Here is a 21,592-nt window from a genome sequence, read left to right as displayed (position 1 = left end):
TCTCTGCCCTCTCTGCTCTCTCTGCCCTCTCTGCTCTCTCTGCCCTCTCTGCTCTCTCTGCTCTCTCTGCCCTCTCTGCTCTCTCTGCCCTCTCTTTTCACACAGACCAAGCTCCACACCAATGTTGATGACAACGAGAACGATGACAAAGTTGTTTCCACTTTGCTTCATAATATAAATAGACTAACATTCTATAATTACACTATTAGGTTTGTGTTTCTTACATCTACAAACAGCTAGTAGATGCAACAGTATCTTCTAAATCAAAGAAGAATAAGTGAAGCATGAATATGTTGGCTACACGAAGAAACATTTAATGTAGCCTTTGGTTCCTACCCTGTCACAATTACGCCTCCCTGTCATCTTCATTCATTGTCATGTCAACATAACACTGTATTCGAAGTGCCCACTATTATATTCTAACTAATATAATTAGAATAATCATTCTATTTCCATGATTCCAACAGTTCACCCAAGTGTTTTGCTCTGAATCACAAGTCAAATCGCAATTGCAACATTTGGTTAAAAATAAGGCCTTGTTTTTTTGCCCATATCGTGCAGCCCTACGTGGCAGTGTGGATATTATCTCAATTGAGTGCTCTGTTCTTGAACTGCACTGTTCGTTAAGGGCTTGTAAGTAAGTATTTCACGGTAAAGTCTACACTTGTTGTATTCGGCGCATGTGACAAATAAAGTTTGATTTGATATGCAGAAATTGATGGAAATGCAGGAGATTATTTTTGGTTGAATTTGAATTGAACAGTATAAAAATCAGAATGGAGAAAGACCCATTGAAATAACTTAGAATGTACAGGTATGGGTTGCCTCACTAGGGTCACGTACTACTCATAAAGCAAATTTAGAACTTTTACTATTCAAAAACATCAAATAACATCAAATACCGTCATACTGCCCCCCTCCAACTCTGTGAAGTGCACGTGTGCACAAACTCATTTTGACCTTTGCACTTCTGCTAAAAAAAGTATTTATTTTTTTACTTTGGCAAAGTATCAAGTCTATAAAACGTAGTGCAATGTGTTCATAGTAGAAGAGAAAATTGCTTTGAGATCAGATGTTTCATCGATGTCGGCCCAGTTTCACCTAGTTTCATCCTCTCCCACTACTGGACTTCCTCTCACAAGTTATTTTAATTAACCTTTATTTCACTAGGCAAGTCGGTTAAGAACAAATTCTAATTTACAATGACGGCCTACCAAAAGACCCCCTGTGGGGACGGGGGCTGGGATTTAAACAATTATAATAATACAAATTGAAAAAACAATATAGGACAAACACATCACGAGACAACACTACATAAATAGAGACCTAAAGACAACAACATAGCAAGGCAGAAACACATGACAACACAGCATGGTAGCAACGCAACATGACGACAACATGTCAGCAGCACAAAACATGGTACAAACATTATTGGGAAGACAACAGCACATAGGGCAAGAAGGTAGAGACAACAATACATCATGCAACGCAGCCACAACTGTCAGTACGAGTGTCCATGATTGAGTCTTCTTTGAATGAAGTAATTGAGATAAAACTGTCCAGTTTGAGTATTTGTTGCAGCTCGTTCCAGTCACTAGCTGCAGCGAACTGAAAAGACGAGAGACCCAAGGATGTGTGTGCTTTGGGGACCTTTAACAGAATGTGACTGGCAGAACGGGTGTTGTATGTGGAGGATGAGGGCTGCAGTAGGTATCTCAGATAGGGGGGAGTGAGACCTAAGAGGGTTTTATAAATAAGCATCAACCAGTGGGTCTTGCGACGGGTACACAGAGATGACCAGTTTACAGAGGAGGATAGAGTGCAGTGATGTGTCCTATAAGGAACATTTGTTGCAAATCTGATGGTAAAGAACATCTAGCCGCTCGAGATCACCCTTACCTGCCGATCTATAAATTATGTCTCCGTAATCTAGCATGGGTAGAATGGTCATCTGAATCAGGGTTAGTTTGGCAGCTGGTGTGAAAGACGATTGATTACGATAGAGGAAACCAAGTCTAGATTTAACTTTAGTCTGCAGCTTTGATATGTGCTGAGAGAAGGACAGTGTACCATTTAGCCGTACTCCCAAGTACTTGTATGAGGTGGCTACTTCAAGCTCTAAACCCTCAGAGGTAGTAATCACACCTGTGGGGAGAGGGGCATTCTTCTTACCAAACCACATGACCGTTGTTTTGGATGTGTTCAGAACAAGGTTAAGGGTAGAGAAAGCTTGTTGGACACTAAGAAAGCTTTTTTGTAGAGCATTTAACACAAAATCCAGGGAGGGGCCAGCTGAGTATGAGACTGTATCATCTGCATATAAATGGATGAGAGTGCTTCCTACTGCCTGAGCTACGTTGTTGGTGACAGGCAGTGTCTGAAACAGCAGATTGTCTGAATTTATACACTGCACTCTTTAGAGAGGTAGTTAGCAAACTCGGCCAAAGTTCCCTCAGAGACACCAATACTCCTTAACCGGCCCACAAGAATGGAATGGTCTACCGTATCAAAGGCTTTGGCCAAGTCAATAAAAATAGCAGCACAACATGGCTTAGAATCAAGGGCAATGGTGACATCATTGACGACCTTTAAGGTTGCGGTGACACATCCATAACCTGAGCGGAAACCAGATTGCATACCAGAGAGAATACTATAGACATCAAGAAAGCCAGTCAGTTGATCATTGACAAGTTTTCCTAACACTTTTGATAAACAGGGCAAAATAAAAATAGGCCTAAAACAGTTAGGATCAGCTTGATCTCCCCCTTTAAATTAAGGATAAACTGTGGCTGCCTTCCAAGCAATGGGAACCTCCCCAGAAAGGAGAGACAGGTTAAAATGGTTGGAGATTGGCTTGGTGGTAATAGGGGAAGCAACCTTAAAGAAGAAAGGGTCTATAACATCTAATAATCTGTAATAATCTTGGAAAGATTTAGGGTGTCCCATTGCTTTAGGACTTGGACACTACAATATTTGGTGGTGGATCCTAGACTTCCTGACGGGCTGCCCCCAGGTGGTGAGGGTAGGCAGCAACACATCTGCCACACTGAACCTCAACACTGGAGCCCCTCAGGGGTGCGTGCTCAGTCCCCTCCTGTACTCCCTGTTCACCCACGACTGCATGGCCAGGCACGACTCCAACACCATCATTAAGTTTGCAGATGACACAACAGTTGTAGGCCTGATCAACGACGAGACAGCCTATAGGGAGGTCAGAGACCTGGCCGGGTGGTGCCAGAATAACAACCTATCCCTCAACCAAGACTAAGGAGATGATTGTGGACTACAGGAAAAGGAGGACCGAGCACGCCCCCATTCTCATCGACGGGGCTGTAGAGGAGCAGGTTGAGAGCTTCAAGTTCCTTGGTGTCCACATCATCAACAAATTAGAATGGTCCAAACACACCAAAACGATCATGAATAGGGCACGATGAAGCTATTCCCCCTCATGAAACTAAAAAGGATTTGGCATGGGTCCCGAGATCCTCAAAAGGTTCTACAGCTGCAACATCGAGAGGTTGCGTCACTGCCTGGTACGGCAATTGCTCGGCCTGTAGACCGCAAGTTACTACAGAGGGTAGTGCGTACGGGCCAGTACATCACTGGGGCTAAGCAGCCTGCCATCCAGGACCTCGACACCAGGCGGTGTCAGAGGAAGGCCCTAAAAATTGTCAAAGGCTCCAGTCACCCCAGTCATACACTGTTCTCTTTACTACCGCATGACAAGCAGTACCGGAGTGCCAAGTCTAGGACAAAACAGGCTTCTCAACAGTTTTTACCCCCAAGCCATAAGACTCCTGAACAGGTAATCAAATGGCTACCCGGACAATTTGCATTGTGTGCCCCTTTTACGCTGCTGGTACTCTTTGTTAATCATATATGCATAGTCACTTTAACTATACAATCATGTGGGGCGGCAGGTAGCCTAGTGGTTAGAGCGTTGGACTGGTAACCGAAAGGTTACAAGATCCAATCCCTAAACTGAAAATATAAAAATCTGTCGCTCTGCCCCTGAACAAGGCAGTTAACCCACTGTTCCTAGGCCATCATTGAAAATAAGAATATGTTCTTAACTGAATTGCCTAGTTAAATAATGGCAATATTACATTTAAAATGTACATACTACCTCAATTGGCCGGACCAACCAGTGCTCCCGCACATTGGCTACCCAGACTATCTGCATTGTGTCCCGCCACCCACTCTTTTACACTACTGCTACTTTCTGTTCATCATATATGCATAGTCACTTTAACCATATCTACATGTACATACTACCTCAATCAGCCTGACTAACCGGTGTCTGTATGTAGCCTCTCTACTGTATATAGCCTCGCTACAGTATATAGCCTCGCTACTGTTATAGCCTCGCTACTGTATGTAGCCTCGCTACAGTATATAGCCTTGCTACTGTATATAGCCTCTCTACTGTATGTAGCCTCGCTACAGTATATAGCCTCGCTACTGTATATAGCCTCTCTACTGTATGTAGCCTCACTACTGTTATAGCCTCGCTACTGTTATAGCCTCTCTACTGTATGTAGCCTCGCTACAGTATATAGCCTCTCTACTGTATATAGCCTCTCTACTGTATATAGCCTCGCTACACTATATAGCCTCTCTACTGTATATAGCCTCTACTGTATATAGCCTCGCTACTGTATATAGCCTCTCTACTGTTATAGCCTCGCTACTGTATATAGCCTCTCTACTGTTATAGCCTCACTACTGTATATAGCCTCGCTACTGAAAATGTATTTTTACTGATGTTTTATTTATTTACTTAACTATTGTTCACCTAATTCATTTTTTGCACTATTGGTTAGAGCCTATAAGTAAGCATTTCACTGTAAGGTCTATAACACCTGTTGCATTCGGAGCACGTGACAAATAAACGTTGATTTGGTGAAAGAACGCCCTAAAAGGATTCTTCAGCGTTATGGCCCCTGTGACGTGTCTGTGTTACCCCTTCTGTCTGTGGAACAACACAGCTTGCACATAACAACACCGCACAAAACAGCTAGCACAACACAGCTAGCACATAACAACACCGCACAAAACAGCTAGCACAAAACAACACCGCACATAACAACACCGCACAAAACAGCTAGCACAACACAGCTAGCACATAACAACACCGCACAAAACAGCTAGCACAACACAATAGCACAACCCAGCTAGCACAACACAATAGCACAACCCAGCTAGCACATAACAACACCGCACAAAACAGCTAGCACAACACAATAGCACAACCCAGCTAGCACATAACAACACCGCACAAAACAGCTAGCACAACACAATAGCACAACACAGCTAGCACATAACAACACCGCACAAAACAGCTAGCACAAAACAACACCGCACATAACAACACCGCACAAAACAGCTAGCACAACACAGCTAGCACATAACAACACCGCACAAAACAGCTAGCACAAAACAACACCGCACAAAACAGCTAGCACAACACAATAGCACAACCCAGCTAGCACATAACAACACCGCACAAAACAGCTAGCACAACACAATAGCACAACACAGATAACACATAACAACACACGCACAAAAAACAGCTAGCACAACACAGCTAGCACATAACAACACCGCACAAAACAGCTAGCACAAAACAACACCGCACAAAACAGCTAGCACAACACAATAGCACGACCCAGCTAGCACAACACAATAGCACAACACAGCTAGCACATAACAACACCGCACAAAACAGCTAGCACAAAACAACACCGCACAAAACAGCTAGCACAACACAATAGCACAACCCAGCTAGCACATAACAACACCGCACAAAACAGCTAGCACATAACACCGCACAAAACAGCTAGCACAAAACAACACCGCACAAAACAGCTAGCACAACACAATAGCACAACCCAGCTAGCACATAACAACACCGCACAAAACAGCTAGCACATAACAACACCGCACAAAACAGCTAGCACAACACAATAGCACAACCCAGCTAGCACAACACAATAGCACAACCCAGCTAGCACATAACAACACCGCACAAAACAGCTAGCACACAACAATAGCACAACACAGCTAGCACATAACAACACCGCACAAAACAGCTAACACAATGAGAAGAGAGACAGAGAACGAGGAGGGTGAAAAGGGAGAGAAAGAATGGGAGGGAGAGAGAAAGAGAGAGAGAGGGGGAGTGAAAAGGGAGAGAGAAAATAAGACCGAAAAAGAGAGTGAGGGAGAAAGTGCCCCCCTCACTGTGCCAAGCAAAGACTCACCTTGATGGATTTGCTGTCCGGCGTTAACACCTCCTCTGACAGCTCCATCATCTTCAGGGCCATGAGTGCGATTGGCTTGGCATGGCTGTCAATCTTCTGGTGGAGCCCGCCCGCAACACAGTAGGCGTCGCCTATAGTCTCAATCTACATGGGGATTGGAGGAGAGTCCATGAAGCCATGAGCATTTCTTTTGATTTTAGTATTTATCAAATTTAAATATTTTCAGAATAAAAAATTATAAAACAATTTTTAACCCCCCCCCCCCTGCAAAAGCTGTACCTGACAACAAGAAACACAACTCTCATCCAGTCTCAGTCATCTATCCAAAGTAACTATGACAATGGGAACATATAGTTCTCTCTCTCTCCTCTCTACTCACATGGAGCAGGAAAAGAGAGAGGGGAGAGAGGTGAAAGTGGACACGAGAGAACATGGCAATAGAAAGAGAGAAGGGGAAGAGTTAAGTAAACAAGTGGACGGGTGAGGAGAGAGGAAGGGAAGGGTGAGGAGAGTGGAAGCGAAGGGTGAGGAGAGAGGAAGTGAAGGGTGAGGAGAGAGGAAGCGAAGGGTGAGGAGAGAGGAAGCGAAGGGTGAGGAGAGAGGAAGGGAAGGGTGAGGAGAGAGGAAGGGAAGGGTGAGGAGAGAGGAAGCGAAGGGTGAGGAGAGAGGAAGGGAAGGGAATTGTCTATCTGTACTGGATCAAACCCTGGCGAAGGATGAGAGCTGATGTAGTGATGGAGGGGTGCATAGAGGGAGTGATGGTTGTTAACGGACGGATAGAGGGAGTGATGGTTGTTAACGGACGCATAGAGGGAGTGATGGTTGTTAATGGATGGATAGAGGGAGTGATGGTTGTTAATGGATGGATAGAAGGAGTGATGGTTGTTAATGGATGGATAGAGGGAGTGATGGTTGTTAATGGATGGATAGAAGGACTGATGGTTGTTAATGGATGGATAGAGGGAGTGATGGTTGTTAAAGGATGGATAGAGGGAGTGATGGTTGTTAACGGACGCATAGAGGGAGTGATGGTTGTTAATGGATGGATAGAGGGAGTGATGGTTGTTAATGGATGGATAGAAGGAGTGATGGTTGTTAATGGATGGATAGAGGGGTGATGGTTGTTAACAGATGGATAGAGGGAGTGATGGTTGTTAATGGATGGATAGAGGGAGTGATGGTTGTTAATGGATGGAAAGAGGGAGTGATGGTTGTTAATGGATGGATAGAAGGGTGATGGTTGTTAATGGATGGATAGAAGGAGTGATGGTTGTTAATGGATGGATAGAGGGAGTGATGGTTGTTAATGGATGGATAGAGGGAGAGTGATGGATGGATGTTAACGGATGGATAGAGGGAGTGATGGTTGTTAACAGATGGATAGAGGGAGTGATGGTTGTTAATGGATGGATAGAGGGAGTGATGGTTGTTAATGGATGGAAAGAAGGAGTGATGGTTGTTAATGGATGGATAGAGGGGTGATGGTTGTTAATGGATGGATAGAGGGGTGATGGTTGTTAACAGACGCATAGAGGGAGTGATGGTTGTTAATGGATGGATAGAGGGAGTGATGGTTGTTAATGGATGGATAGAGGGAGTGATGGTTGTTAATGGATGGATAGAAGGAGTGATGGTTGTTAATGGATGGATAGAGGGAGTGATGGTTGTTAACGGACGCATAGAGGGAGTGATGGTTGTTAATGGATGGATAGAGGGAGTGATGGTTGTTAATGGATGGATAGAAGGAGTGATGGTTGTTAATGGATGGATAGAGGGAGTGATGGTTGTTAATGGATGGATAGAGGGAGTGATGGTTGTTAATGGATGGATAGAGGGAGTGATGGTTGTTAACGGACGCATAGAGGGAGTGATGGTTGTTAATGGATGGATAGAGGGAGTGATGGTTGTTAATGGATGGATAGAAGGAGTGATGGTTGTTAATGGATGGAGAGGAGTGATGGTTGTTAAGCTGTTGTCGTTCTTTTAACGCAACGTAACGTAATCAACACTGCTAGCTAGCCAGCTAGCCCCGAATAGCAGCACTGTAGAAACTATTACACTCAACGGAACGACTTGATTAGTGTAGTGTCAACAACGCAGCCACTGCCAGCTAGCCTACAAAGTCAACAACGCAGCCACTGCCAGCTAGCCTACTTCAGCAGTACTGTATCATTTTAATCATTTTAGTCAATAAGATTCTTGCTACGTAAGCTTAACTTTCTGAACATTCGAGACGTGTAGTCCACTTGTCATTCCAATCTCCTTGCATTAGCGTAGCCTCTTCTGTAGCCTGTCAACTATGTGTCTGTCTATCCCTGTTCTCTCCTCTCTGCACAGACCATACAAACGCTCCACATCGCGTGGCCGTGGCCACCCTAATCTGGTGGTCCCAGCGCGCACGACCCACGTGGAGTTCCAGGTCTCCGGTAGCCTCTGGAACTGCCGATCTGCGGCCAACAAGGCAGAGTTCATCTCAGCCTATGCCTCCCTCCAATCCCTCGACTTCTTGGCACTGACGGAAACATGGATCACCACAGATAACACTGCTACTCCTACTGCTCTCTCTTCGTCCGCCCACGTGTTCTCGCACACCCCGAGAGCTTCTGGTCAGCGGGGTGGTGGCACCGGGATCCTCATCTCTCCCAAGTGGTCATTCTCTCTTTCTCCCCTTACCCATCTGTCTATCGCCTCCTTTGAATTTCATGCTGTCACAGTTACCAGCCCTTTCAAGCTTAACATCCTTATCATTTATCGCCCTCCAGGTCCCCTCGGAGAGTTCATCAATGAGCTTGATGCCTTGATAAGCTCCTTTCCTGAGGACGGCTCACCTCTCACAGTTCTGGGCGACTTTAACCTCCCCACGTCTACCTTTGACTCATTCCTCTCTGCCTCCTTCTTTCCACTCCTCTCCTCTTTTGACCTCACCCTCTCACCTTCCCCCCTACTCACAAGGCAGGCAATACGCTCGACCTCATCTTTACTAGATGCTGTTCTTCCACTAACCTCATTGCAACTCCCTCCAAGTCTCCGACCACTACCTTGTATCCTTTTCCCTCTCGCTCTCATCCAACACTTCCCACACTGCCCCTACTCGGATGGTATCGCGCCGTCCCAACCTTCGCTCTCTCTCCCCCGCTACTCTCTCCTCTTCCATCCTATCATCTCTTCCCTCTGCTCAAACCTTCTCCAACCTATCTCCTGATTCTGCCTCCTCAACCCTCCTCTCCTCCCTTTCTGCATCCTTTGACTCTCTATGTCCCCTATCCTCCAGGCCGGCTCGGTCCTCCCCTCCCGCTCCGTGGCTCGACGACTCATTGCGAGCTCACAGAACAGGGCTCCGGGCAGCCGAGCGGAAATGGAGGAAAACTCGCCTCCCTGCGGACCTGGCATCCTTTCACTCCCTCCTCTCTACATTTTCCTCCTCTGTCTCTGCTGCTAAAGCCACTTTCTACCACTCTAAATTCCAAGCATCTGCCTCTAACCCTAGGAAGATCTTTGCCACCTTCTCCTCCCTCCTGAATCCGCCCCCCTCCTCCCTCTCTGCAGATGACTTCGGCAACCATTTTGAAAAGAAGGTCGACGACATCCGATCCTCATTTGCTAAGTCAAACGACACCGCTGGTTCTGCTCACACTGCCCTACCCTGTGCTCTGACCTCTTTCTCCCCTCTCTCTCAGATGAAATCTTGCGTCTTGTGACGGCCGGCCGCCCAACAACCTGCCCGCTTGACCCTATCCCCTCCTCTCTTCTCCAGACCATTTCCGGAGACCTTCTCCCTTACCTCACCTCGCTCATCAACTCATCCCTGACCGCTGGCTAAGTCCCTTCCGTCTTCAAGAGAGCGAGAGTTGCACCCCTTCTGAAAAAACCTACACTCGATCCCTCCGATGTCATCAACTACAGACCAGTATCCCTTCTTTCTTTTCTCTCCAAAACTCTTGAACGTGCCGTCCTTGGCCAGCTCTCCCGCTATCTCTCTCAGAATGACCTTCTTGATCCAAATCAGTCAGGTTTCAAGACTAGTCATTCAACTGAGACTGCTCTTCTCTGTATCACGGAGGCGCTCCGCACTGCTAAAGCTAACTCTCTCTCCTCTGCTCTCATCCTTCTAGACCTATCGGCTGCCTTCGATACTGTGAACCATCAGATCCTCCTCTCCACCCTCTCCGAGTTGGGCATCTCGTCCTACCTGACAGGTCGCGGGTGGCCCACGCTCACCACTGGTGTCCCCAGGGCTTGAGTCCTACCTGACAGGTCTGTCATCCTACATGGTCTCTCCTAGGTGGCCAGGTGGCGAGAATGTCTGTCTCCACCACCTCACCACGCGCTCTTCCTCCCGGGGACCACTGGGTTGTCCCCTCCTCCCAGGGCTCTGTTCTGGAGGCCCTCTCTTCCTGTATTCTGCGCTATACACCAAGTCACTTGGCTCTGTCATAACCTCACATATGCGCACTGTCTCCTTCCCAAGTCTCTCCTATCATTGCTATGCAGACCATGGTGCTTGCCTACACACACCTCATTAATCTTCCCAAACAAGGGCACTCCTTTCCCTGCTCGCCTCCCTCCACTGATGACCAGGTGGCTCTGGCCCCCAATGGTGGAACAAACTCCCCACGCATCAATCTGCACCTGTCTGGCCCCTACAGATAGGATAAAGTAATCATAAAAGATTTAGATGCACTATTGTGTGGACTGGACATAAGGATCACCACCTCTGGATAGCTGAACCTCAGCAAGTGATGGTTGTTAATGGACGGATAGAGGGAGTGATGGTTGTTAATGGATGGATAGAAGGAGTGATGGTTGTTAATGGATGGATAGAGGAATGTGATGGTTGTTAATGGATGGATGGAGATAGGGGGGTGAGTGATGGTTGTTAATGGATGGATAGAGGGAGTGATGGTTGTTAATGGAAGGATAGAAGGAGTGATGGTTGTTAATGGACGGATAGAGGGAGTGATGGTTGTTAATGGATGGATAGAAGGAGTGATGGTTGTTAATGGATGGATAGAGGGAGTGATGGTTGTTAATGGATGGATAGAGGGAGTGATGGTTGTTAATGGATGGATAGAGGGAGTGATGGTTGTTAATGGATGGATAGAGGGAGTGATGGTTGTTAATGGATGGATAGAGGGAGTGATGGTTGTTAATGGATGGATAGAGGGAATGATGGTTGTTAATGGATGGATAGAGGGAGTGATGGTTGTTAATGGATGGATAGAGGGAGTGATGGTTGTTAATGGACCCACTGGGCCTTGCTGTAATGCCACTCTGTCATGTAGCCAGTACTGACACACTCATGTTAAGCACCGTTACATTGGCCATTAATCAGTGTGTTTTTCCACATACGCACACACACGTTTCTGATTTAATACAACTTGATTGATCCTTGTATTTACCCACGGCAGCACCACTAGGCCGTCATTGAAAATAAGAATTTGTTCTTAACTGACTTGCCTAGTTTTAAAAAAATAATTAAAATTAATAAATAAAATACAATTACTCAATTGCACTAAACCTCTCCTATGTGGACAGATGACACAACAGGGTTGGAGTCAATTGTGAACAATAACTTTGAATTGGCCACACCCCACAGGAAGAAGAATTTGAATATAATATGAATCCACTGAAATGTGAAACATGAAAGTTCATTAATTTGACAAATATTTTATAAAAAGGATATGCCACTTATTAATGCAAACAATACACATACCATATGAAATGTACATTTTATTATAACTGAAAGATGTTAAACAGTTTTCTTCTTTGTCATGAGATGTTAGATTGTTCCCTTCCATACTGCAGTGTTTGATCTAATGCATTATGGGGGAAAAACACATTTATTCCGATATTTCAAAACATTAAGGGAATTATGAATTAAACATTGCTCTAAATAAACATTGCTCTGGTGATGTGTGGAATAAATAATGCATTTCAATTTCATTGAATTAAATTCTAATTCCTTTAATTAAAATTAAATTCAAATTCTGGTTCCTGTGGGGTGTGGCCAATTAAAATGAAATTCAAATTCTGGTTCCTGTGGGGTGTGGCCAATTAAAATGAAATTAAAATTCTGGTTCCTGTGGGGTGTGGCCAATTAAAATTAAATTAAAATTCTGGTTCCTGTGCAAATCCAATTAAAATTATTTTTCAAATCATTTAATTGGAATGTAAAGAACAATTCCATTCAACTGGTTCCTGAATCGACCCCAACCCTGAAACATATAACACTGGTTCACTGAGTGCACAATTAAATGTTCAAATAGAATATTTGAATTGCAAATCAATTCAAATTATTTTTCAAATCATTTAATTGGAATTAAAGAACAATTCACAACTCAATTCAGAATCGACCCCAACCCTGACACATATAACACGCATGCACTGAGTGCACAGGATGTGCATGTGCAAACAGGTGTGTGTTCCTACCTTATACACGTCCAGTATTCCACACTGGTAGTGAAACAGGTGTGTGTTCCTACCTTATACACGTCCAGTATTCCACACTGGTAGTGAAACAGGTGTGTGTTCCTACCTTATACACGTCCAGTATTCCACACTGGTAGTGAAACAGGTGTGTGTTCCTACCTTATACACGTCCAGTATTCCACACTGGTAGTGAAACAGGTGTGTTCTTACCTTATACACGTCCAGTATTCCACACTGGTAGTCGAAGCGTGTGTAGAGCTCGTTGAGCATGCTGATGACCTGCATGGGGGTACACTGGGCACACACTGCAGTGAAGCCCACGATGTCAGAGAACAGCATGGTGACATCATCAAACTTCCTGGCAGGGACAGACTCCCCCTGCCACAGCTTCTGGGCCACGTCACCAGGAAAAATGGAGTAGAGAAGGTCTACTGTCCTCCTCTTCTCCTCTTCTAGAGCTTGGTGTGTCTTTTCTAGAGTGGCCTGGGGAAGAGCAGAGGGATATAGTAGAATGTGGATGATGGAGTAAAGGTTTAGTGACAGACGCCTGTCCTCTTCTAGAGCTTGGTGTGTCTTTTCTAGAGTGGCCTGGGGAAGAGCAGAGGGATATAGTAGAATGAGGATGATGGAGTAAAGGTTTAGTGACAGACGCCTGTCCTCTTCTAGAGCTTGGTGTGTCTTTTCTAGAGTGGCCTGGGGAAGAGCAGAGGGATATAGTAGAATGTGGATGATGGAGTAAAGGTTTAGTGACAGACGCCTGTTCTCTTCTAGAGCTTGGTGTGTCTTTTCTAGAGTGGCCTGGGGAAGAGCAGAGGGATATAGTAGAATGTGGATGATGGAGTAAAGGTTTAGTGACAGACGCCTGTTCTCTTCTAGAGCTTGGTGTGTCTTTTCTAGAGTGGCCTGGGGAAGAGCAGAGGGATATAGTAGAATGAGGATGATGGAGTAAAGGTTTAGTGACAGACGCCTGTCCTCTTCTTCTGAAGACGGATGAGTCACGGCTGAATATCTACATGACAGAATAATAAGTATGAGCACGTGTATGTGTGTGTGTGACTGTGTGTGTGTGTGCACGTGTGTGTGTGTGACTGTACCTTGAGTTTGTCCATCCTGTTCTTGAGGCCGTCCTGTGCCTTGGCCTGCTGTCCCACCAGTATGACATCACGCGTGGCGTCGTGGATGGGGATGTCTGACAGGTAGAGGCCCCTGCCCATCAGCTCCTCCAGCTTGTCCACGCGGGGGGAACCCAGGAACATCAGAGTAGAGGATTCTGGGACATGAATCATCTGACCCTTCACCTCCATCACCTGGTAAAGATAGAGAGAAAAAGAGAGGGGAAGAGAGGTAAAGGAAAAAAGAGAGGGGGGAGAAGACAGAAAGACAAAGAGATAGAGAGGTAGAGAGAGGGGGGGGAAGACAGGGAGAGGTAGAGAGAGAGAGAGGTAGAGAGGGGGGAGAGACAGAGGTTATTAATGTGATAAAGATGTCAATGGAATGCAGACTGTGGGAAATACAGTGCGCTCACAAAGTATTCACACTTTTCCACATTTTGTTGTGTTACAAAGTGGGATTAAAATGTATATAATTGTAATTTTTCTGTCAACAATCTACACAAAATACTCTGTCAATGTGGAAGAAACATTCGAACATATAAAAAAACAGTAATACATCTTGAAGTATTCAACCTCGTGAGTCAATACATGTTAGTGATTTAGGAGATTCTGGATCTATCCCCCACGGAGGGGCGTATGCATGGCATTTCCATTATTTTGGTCAAACTCGTACCTGCTCTATAAATACAAGCATAGAAAGACTATTCAGAAACGTTAAGAGGATGTTGTAGTCCAAACACCACCTCCAGTTTTTTGAAGACCCTAATCCCCTTGACAATGAGGATGTAGTGCTGCACATTCCAACATCATCTAGAGTACAAATGAGATGTCGTCACCCATTCTCCCATACACACCAGATCAAGAGAACGCTGGCCCTGCGGCAATACATCCAACTGTAGCCTATAGACAATACAGGATTAAATGAAGATGTGTTGAGGATGGAAAACATCTCTCTGGCTCTCAGCTGACTGAAAGAAGTCAGGTTTGTCTGCTACTGTATCTGTAGTTTAGTCTTTGGTTGCTCTGGTAGATTACCAGAATGTACGAAAAACATTCTTGCCCAAGAAGAAAATATCTAAACAATAAAGTATTTGGACACACCTTCTCATTCCACGGTTTTTCTGGATTTTTAAAAACAATTTTCTACATTGTAGAATAATAGCGAAGACATCAAACTATGAAATAACACATATTGAATCATGCAGTAACCAAAAATGTGTTAAACAAATCAAAATATATTTTATATTTGAGATTCTTCAAAGTAGCCACCCTTTGCCTTAATGACAGCTTTGCACACTCCTAGCATCCTCTCTCGCACGCACTCTCTGGTTCTCTCTCTCTCTCTCTCTCTCTCTCTCTCTCTCTCTCTCTCTCTCTCTCTCTCTCTCTCTCTCTCTCTCTCTCTCTCTCCCTCTCTCTCTCTCTCTCTCTCTCTCTCTCTCTCTCTCTCTCTCTCTCTCTCTCTCTCCCTCTCCCTCTCCCTCTCCCTCTCCCTCTCTCCCTCTCTCCCCGGTGTCAGATAGATTATTCCGCCTGTGAGCCCACTGCAGCCTGATTTATTTATAGAACCCTCTACTCGTTCTGCATAATGCACACAACCTACATCTACAGAGAAATAACACACACACACACACACACACCCTACATACAGTCTACAGAGATCGAACACAAACACGCACTACCTATATATATAGTCAACAGGGAGATAACACACACAATACCTACATATAGTCTACAAAAGTCTAATACACACATTACATACATATAGTCTAGAGAGAGACAGAGTACTGCACACACACTTAGTTACGGAAAGTAGGTACACACACACAGACAGTGCATTCGGAAAGTATTCAGAACCCTGGACTTTTCCCACATCTTGTTACGCCTTATTCTAAATTTTCTCAATCTACACACAATACCCCATAATGACAAAGTAAAGTTTATTAAAAGTTTATATAAAAAAAGAAGAAATCCCTTATTTACATAAATACATTTGCTATGAGATTCTAAATTGAGCTCAGGTGCATCCTGTTTCCATTGATCATCCTTGAGATGTTTCTACAACTTGATTGGAGTCCACCTGCGGGGAATTAAATTGATTGGACATGATTTGGAAAGGCGCACACCTGTCTGTATAAGGTTAAACAGTTGACAGTGCAGGTCAAAGCAAAAACCAAGCCACAAGGTTGACGGAATTGTCCGTAGAGCACTGAGACAAGATTGTGTCAAACCACCATGAGACTCTTCCTAGAGCAGGCTACCCGGCAAAACTGAGCAATCGCGGGAGAAGGGCCTTGGTCAGGGAGCTGATTCACCTTCCAACAGGACAATGACCCTAAGCATACAGCCAAGACAACGCAGGAGTGGCTTCGGGCTAAGTCTCTGAATGTCCTTCAGTGGCCCAATCAGAGCCTGAACTTGAACCCGATCAAAAATCTCTGGAGAGACCTAAAAATAGCTGTGCAGCAATGCTCCCCATCCAACCTGACAAAACTTGAGAGGATCTGCAGAGAAGAATGGTAGAAACTCCCCAAATACAGGCTTGCCAAGCTTGTAGTGTCATACCCAAGAAGACTCAAGGCTGTAATCACTGCCAAAGGCACTTCAACAAAGTGCTGAGTAAAGGGTCTGAATACCTATGTACTTGCAAACATTTCTAAAAAACTATTTTTGCTTTGTCATTATGGGGTATTGTGTGTAGTTTGATGAGGGAGAAAAATATGTCAATCAATATAGAATAAGGCTGTAACATAACAAAATGTGGATAAAGTCAAGGGGTTTGAATACTTTCCGAATGCACTGTATACTGCACAGTCGCAGTGTGTATTGTGGGAGGATGTGACCAGGTGTTTTCTGTGGTTGTGGCAGGCAGAGTGGGAGGAGTCACATGGCTGACACATTAATGGAAATCTCCATGGAGACGACAGGAATACCAGGAACACTCAGAAAATCCAAGCGACTGTGTCTCGGAAAACTACCCTCACACTTAACAGAACGCTTACACACACACACACTCATATTCATATTCAAACACATACAAGTATGAATTAATTGACACACAAACAATCACACACACAACCACTAATACACACACGTAAATGTACTTACCTATGTATGTAGAGTACTCCACCTGTATATAACATGTAGAGCACTGGTCATCAATCAACCTTTTGAGTCAAGGTCACTTTCGCAGTCAAAAGGTAAGCTGAGATCTATCGCTCAGAATTGTTTAAAACATAACTTTAAAAAATGTAAAATTAACCTAATAAAAACAGTTGTGTTGGAATGATGTTTGTGAAGTAGGCCTAATAAATTATCACAGCATATTGGCTTAGGAAGGCCACCAAAAATTCGGAGATTTCCATCCCCGACTACAACATTTTCTGTCAAGATAGAACTGACAAAGGGAGAGGAGTTGCAATCTACTGCAGAGATAGCCTGCAAAGTTCTGTCATACTTTTCAGGTCTATGCCCAAACAGTTCGAGCCTCTAATTTAAAACATTCATCTCTCACTGTTGTCGACTGTTATAGACCCCCCTCAGCTCCCAGCTGTGCCCTGGATACAATATGTGAATTGATTGCCGCCCATCTATCTTCAGAGTTCGTTCTGCCCCACCTCTTTAAGGAATACCTAGGATAGGATAAGTAATCCTTCTCACCCCCCCCATTTAAGATTTAGATGCACTATTGTAAAGTGGCTGTTCCACTGGATGTCATAAGGTGAATGCACCAATTTGTAAGTCGCTGGATAAGAGCGTCTGCTAAATGACTTAAATGTAAATGTAATGTAAATGCTAGGTGACCTAAACTGGGATATGCTTAACTTCTTATGTTATAGGGGACGCTTGCGTCTCACTTGGCCAAAAGCCAGGGAAAATGCAGCGCGGCAAATTCAAATAAAATGATATAAAAATCTAACTTTCATTGAATCACACATGAAAGATACTAAATTAAAGCTACACTCGTTTTGAATCCAGCCAACATGTCAGATTTTAAAAAGGCTTTTTGGCGAAAGCATAAGAAGCTATTATCTGATGATAGCACAGCAGTAAACAAAGAGGGTAGCATATTTCAACCCTGCAGGCACTACACAAAACACAGAAATAAAATATAAAACATGCCTTACCTTTGGCACTTTAATATGTCCCATACCATCACAATTGGTCCTTTTGTTCGATTAATTCCGTCCATATACAGTGGGGAGAACAAGTATTTGATACACTGCCAATTTTGCAGGTTTTCCTACTTGCAAAGCATGTAGAGGTCTGTAATTTTTGTAATAGGTACACTTCAACTGTGAGAGAGGGAATCTAAAACAAAAATCCAGAAAATCACATTGTATGATTAAGTAATTAATTAGCATTTTATTGCATGACATAAGTATTTGTTACATCAGAAAAGCAGAACTTAATATTTGGTACAGAACCCTTTGTTTGCAATTACAGAGATCATATGTTTCCTGTAGTTCTTGACCAGGTTTGCACACACTGCAGTAGGGATATTGGCCCACTCCTCCATACAGACCTTCTCCAGATCCTTCAGGTTTCGGGGCTGTCGCTGGGCAATACAGACTTTCAGCTCCCTCCAAAGATTTTCTATTGGGTTCAGGTCTGGAGACTGGCTAGGCCACTCCAGGACCTTGAGATGCTTCTTATGGAGCCACTCCTTAGTTGCCCTGGCTGTCTGTTTCAGGTCGTTGTCATGCTGGAAGACCCAGCCACGGCCCATCTTCAATGCTCTTACTGAGGGAAGGAGGTTGTTGGCCAAGATCTTGCGATACATGGCCCCATCCATCCTCCCCTCAATACGGTGCAGTCGTCATGTCCCCTTTGCAGAAAAGCATCCCCAAAGAATGATGTTTCCACCTCAATGCTTCACGGTTGGGATGGTGTTCTTGGGGTTGTACTCATCCTTTTTCCTCCTCCAAACACGGCGAGTGGAGTTTAGACCAAAAAGCTCTATTTTTGTCTCATCAGACGACATGACCTTCTCCCATTCCTCCTCTGGATCATTCAGATGGTCATTGGCAAACTTCAGACATGCCTGGACATGCGCTGGCTTGAGCAGGGGTACCTTGCGTGCGCTGCAGGATTTTAATCCATGATGGCGTAGTGTGTTACTAATGGTTTTCTTTGAGACTGTGGTCCCAGCTCTCTTCAGGTCATTGACCAGGTCCTGCCATGTAGTTCTGGGCTGATCCCTCACCTTCCTCATGATCATTGATGCCCCACGAGATGTGATCTTGCATGGAGCCCCAGACTGAGGGTGATTGATGGTCATCTTGAACTTCTTCCATTTTCTAATAATTGCGCCAACAGTTGTTGCCTTCTCACCAAGCTGCTTGCCTATTGTCCTGAAGCCCATCCCAGCCTTGTGCAGGTCTACAATTTTATCCCTGATGTCCTTATACAGCTCTCTGGTCTTGGCCATTGTGGAGAGGTTGGAGTCTTTTTGATTGAGTGTGTGGACAGGTGTCTTTTATACAGGTAACAAGTTCAAAAAGGTGCAGTTAATACGGGTAATGAGTGGAGAACAGTAGGGCTTCTTAAAGAAAAACTAACAGGTCTGTGAGAGCCAGAATTCTTACTGGTTGGTAGGTGATCAAATAGTTATGTCATGCAATAAAATGCAGATTAATTAATTCAAAATCATACAATGTTATTTTCTGGATTTTTGTTTTAGATTCCATCTCTCACAGTTGAAGTGTACCTATGACAAAAATAACAGACCTCTACATGCTTTGTAAGTAGGAAAACCTACAAAATCATCAGTGTATACTTCTTCTCCCCACTTGTATATCCAAAATGTCCATTTATTTGGCGCGTTTGATGCAGAAAAAAACAGCTTCCAAATTGCGCAAATTCACAACAAAATATTTCAAAAGATGCCTGTAAACTTTGAAAAACATTTCAAACTACTTTTGTAATACAACTTTAGGTATTTTTAAACGTTAATAATTGATCAAATTGAAGACGGGTCAATCTGTTTTCAATAGAGGACGAGAGGAAACTAACGCTACTTTTCAAGTCTTGCGCAACTCTCAACAGTGTTACCCATTTCCTAGATGGTCGTACTTCTTCATTGCACAAAGGAATAACCTCAACCAAATTCCAAAGACTGGTGACATCCAGTGGAAGCGGTAGGAACTGAAAACTAGTGCCTAAGAAAAATAGTTTCCCAATGAGAGATACTGAACAGTCAGTCCTTGGGGTTTTGCCTGCTACATAAGTTATGTTATACTCACAGGCATGATTCAAACAGTTTTAGAAACGTCATAGTGTGTTCTATCCAAATATACTAATAATATGCATATCTTATATTCTTGGCATGAGTAGCAGGAAGTTGAAATTGGGCACGCTATTTATGCTGCCTCCTATACTTTAAGAAGTTAACACCCCGGCAGTCCTACAATCTAAGCTAGATGCCCTCAATCTCACACAAATTATCAAGGAACCCACCAGGTACAACCCTAAATCCATAAACATGGGCACCCTCAAAGATATTATCCGGACCAACTTGCCACCCAAACATCTCTGCTGTTTTAAATCAGGATCTCAAATATCACTGCTTCATTGCCTGAATCCGTTATGGGTCTGCAGTCAAACGACCACCCCTCATCACTGTCAAATGCTCCCTAAAGCACTTCTGCGAGTATAGACCTTTCCAATTGACCTGGCCTGGGTGTCCTGGAAAGATATTGACCTCGTCCCGTCAGTAGAGGATGTCTGGTTGTTCGTTAAAAGTAATTTCCTCACCATCTTAACACAGTGTCCAAAGAAGGGCCAGATGTATACAAAATGGTGTTGTCTGCGTAGAGGTGGATCAAGGAATCACCCGCAGCAAGAGCGACATCATTGATATATACAGAGAAAAGAGTCAGCCCGAGAATTGAACTCTGTGGTACCCCCATAGAGACTGCCAAATGTCCGGACAACAGGCCCTCCGATTTGGCACACTGAACTCTATCTGAGAAGTACGACTTGCAGGCTTGTTTTCGAGTTGCTGTGCGTTTTGTTGCCAACCTATTTTGCTACCTGACAACTTTACGGTTTTCACTTTTTAATTACCGTTCATATATTTATTTATTTTTTCCTCAACTTTTTCACTCCGGACGCTTTATCTGGACACGATTCGTCAGGACCTCCAACAGCCGAAGCTAAGTAGTAACATTAACATGATGCCTTCTAATTGCAGTCGCTGTACTCGCCTTACGGCGAGGATAGCTGTGCTACAAGCCCAGCTTCAGACGCAATCGTTAGGCAAGGGTAATTTCAATGTAGGAAAGGATGAAACAGTGTCTGTGCCACCAGTAAGTACAGATAGTAGTGTAAATCCCCTGGCACAGTCCCCGCAGCCGGACAACTTTCTCACGGTTTCTGGAAGGAAATGCTGTAGGAACGCTCAACCGGTGTCGCTCATTCAGCCGACAGAAACTTTCAACCGGTTTTCCCCATTAAGCAGCGGGTCGGGGTCAGAGGCCGAGTCTTCTCTGGTCTCTACTCCTCCCGTTACGGGGTCTGAGACGCCGAAGCTTCCCACCATTAGTTCTGACAAATTGAAAACTCTAGTCATTGGCGACTCCATTACCCGCAGGATTAGACTTAAAACGAATCATCCAGCGATCATACACTGTTTACCAGGGGGCAGGGCTACCGACGTTAATGCTAATCTGAAGATGGTGCTGGCTAAAGCTAAAACTGGCGAGTGTAGAGAGTATAGAGATATTGTTATCCACGTCGGCACCAACGATGTTAGGATGAAACAGTCAGAGATCACCAAGCGCAACA

General features: G+C 44.3%; 1 protein-coding gene across 1 annotated transcript in view; it reads right to left on the bottom strand.

The window, feature by feature from the left end:
• LOC118396894 (guanylate cyclase soluble subunit alpha-2-like) overlaps nt 1-21,592 on the bottom strand; it is a 161,074-nt gene that overhangs the window by 24,210 nt on the left and 115,272 nt on the right. Inside the window, exons 5-7 of the mRNA XM_052468009.1 lie at nt 13,787-13,999; nt 12,903-13,175; nt 6,264-6,407 (exon numbers count right to left, since the gene is read on the bottom strand). Of these exons, the coding sequence (XP_052323969.1) occupies nt 6,264-6,407; nt 12,903-13,175; nt 13,787-13,999 (630 nt within the window). The remainder of the gene's footprint in view (nt 1-6,263; nt 6,408-12,902; nt 13,176-13,786; nt 14,000-21,592) is intronic.

This window comes from Oncorhynchus keta, chromosome 18, assembly GCF_023373465.1.
Source record: "Oncorhynchus keta strain PuntledgeMale-10-30-2019 chromosome 18, Oket_V2, whole genome shotgun sequence".
Lineage (NCBI taxonomy): Eukaryota > Metazoa > Chordata > Actinopteri > Salmoniformes > Salmonidae > Oncorhynchus > Oncorhynchus keta.
Note: the sequence above shows the minus strand (reverse complement) of the source record. Positions and strands in the feature narration are given on the sequence as shown.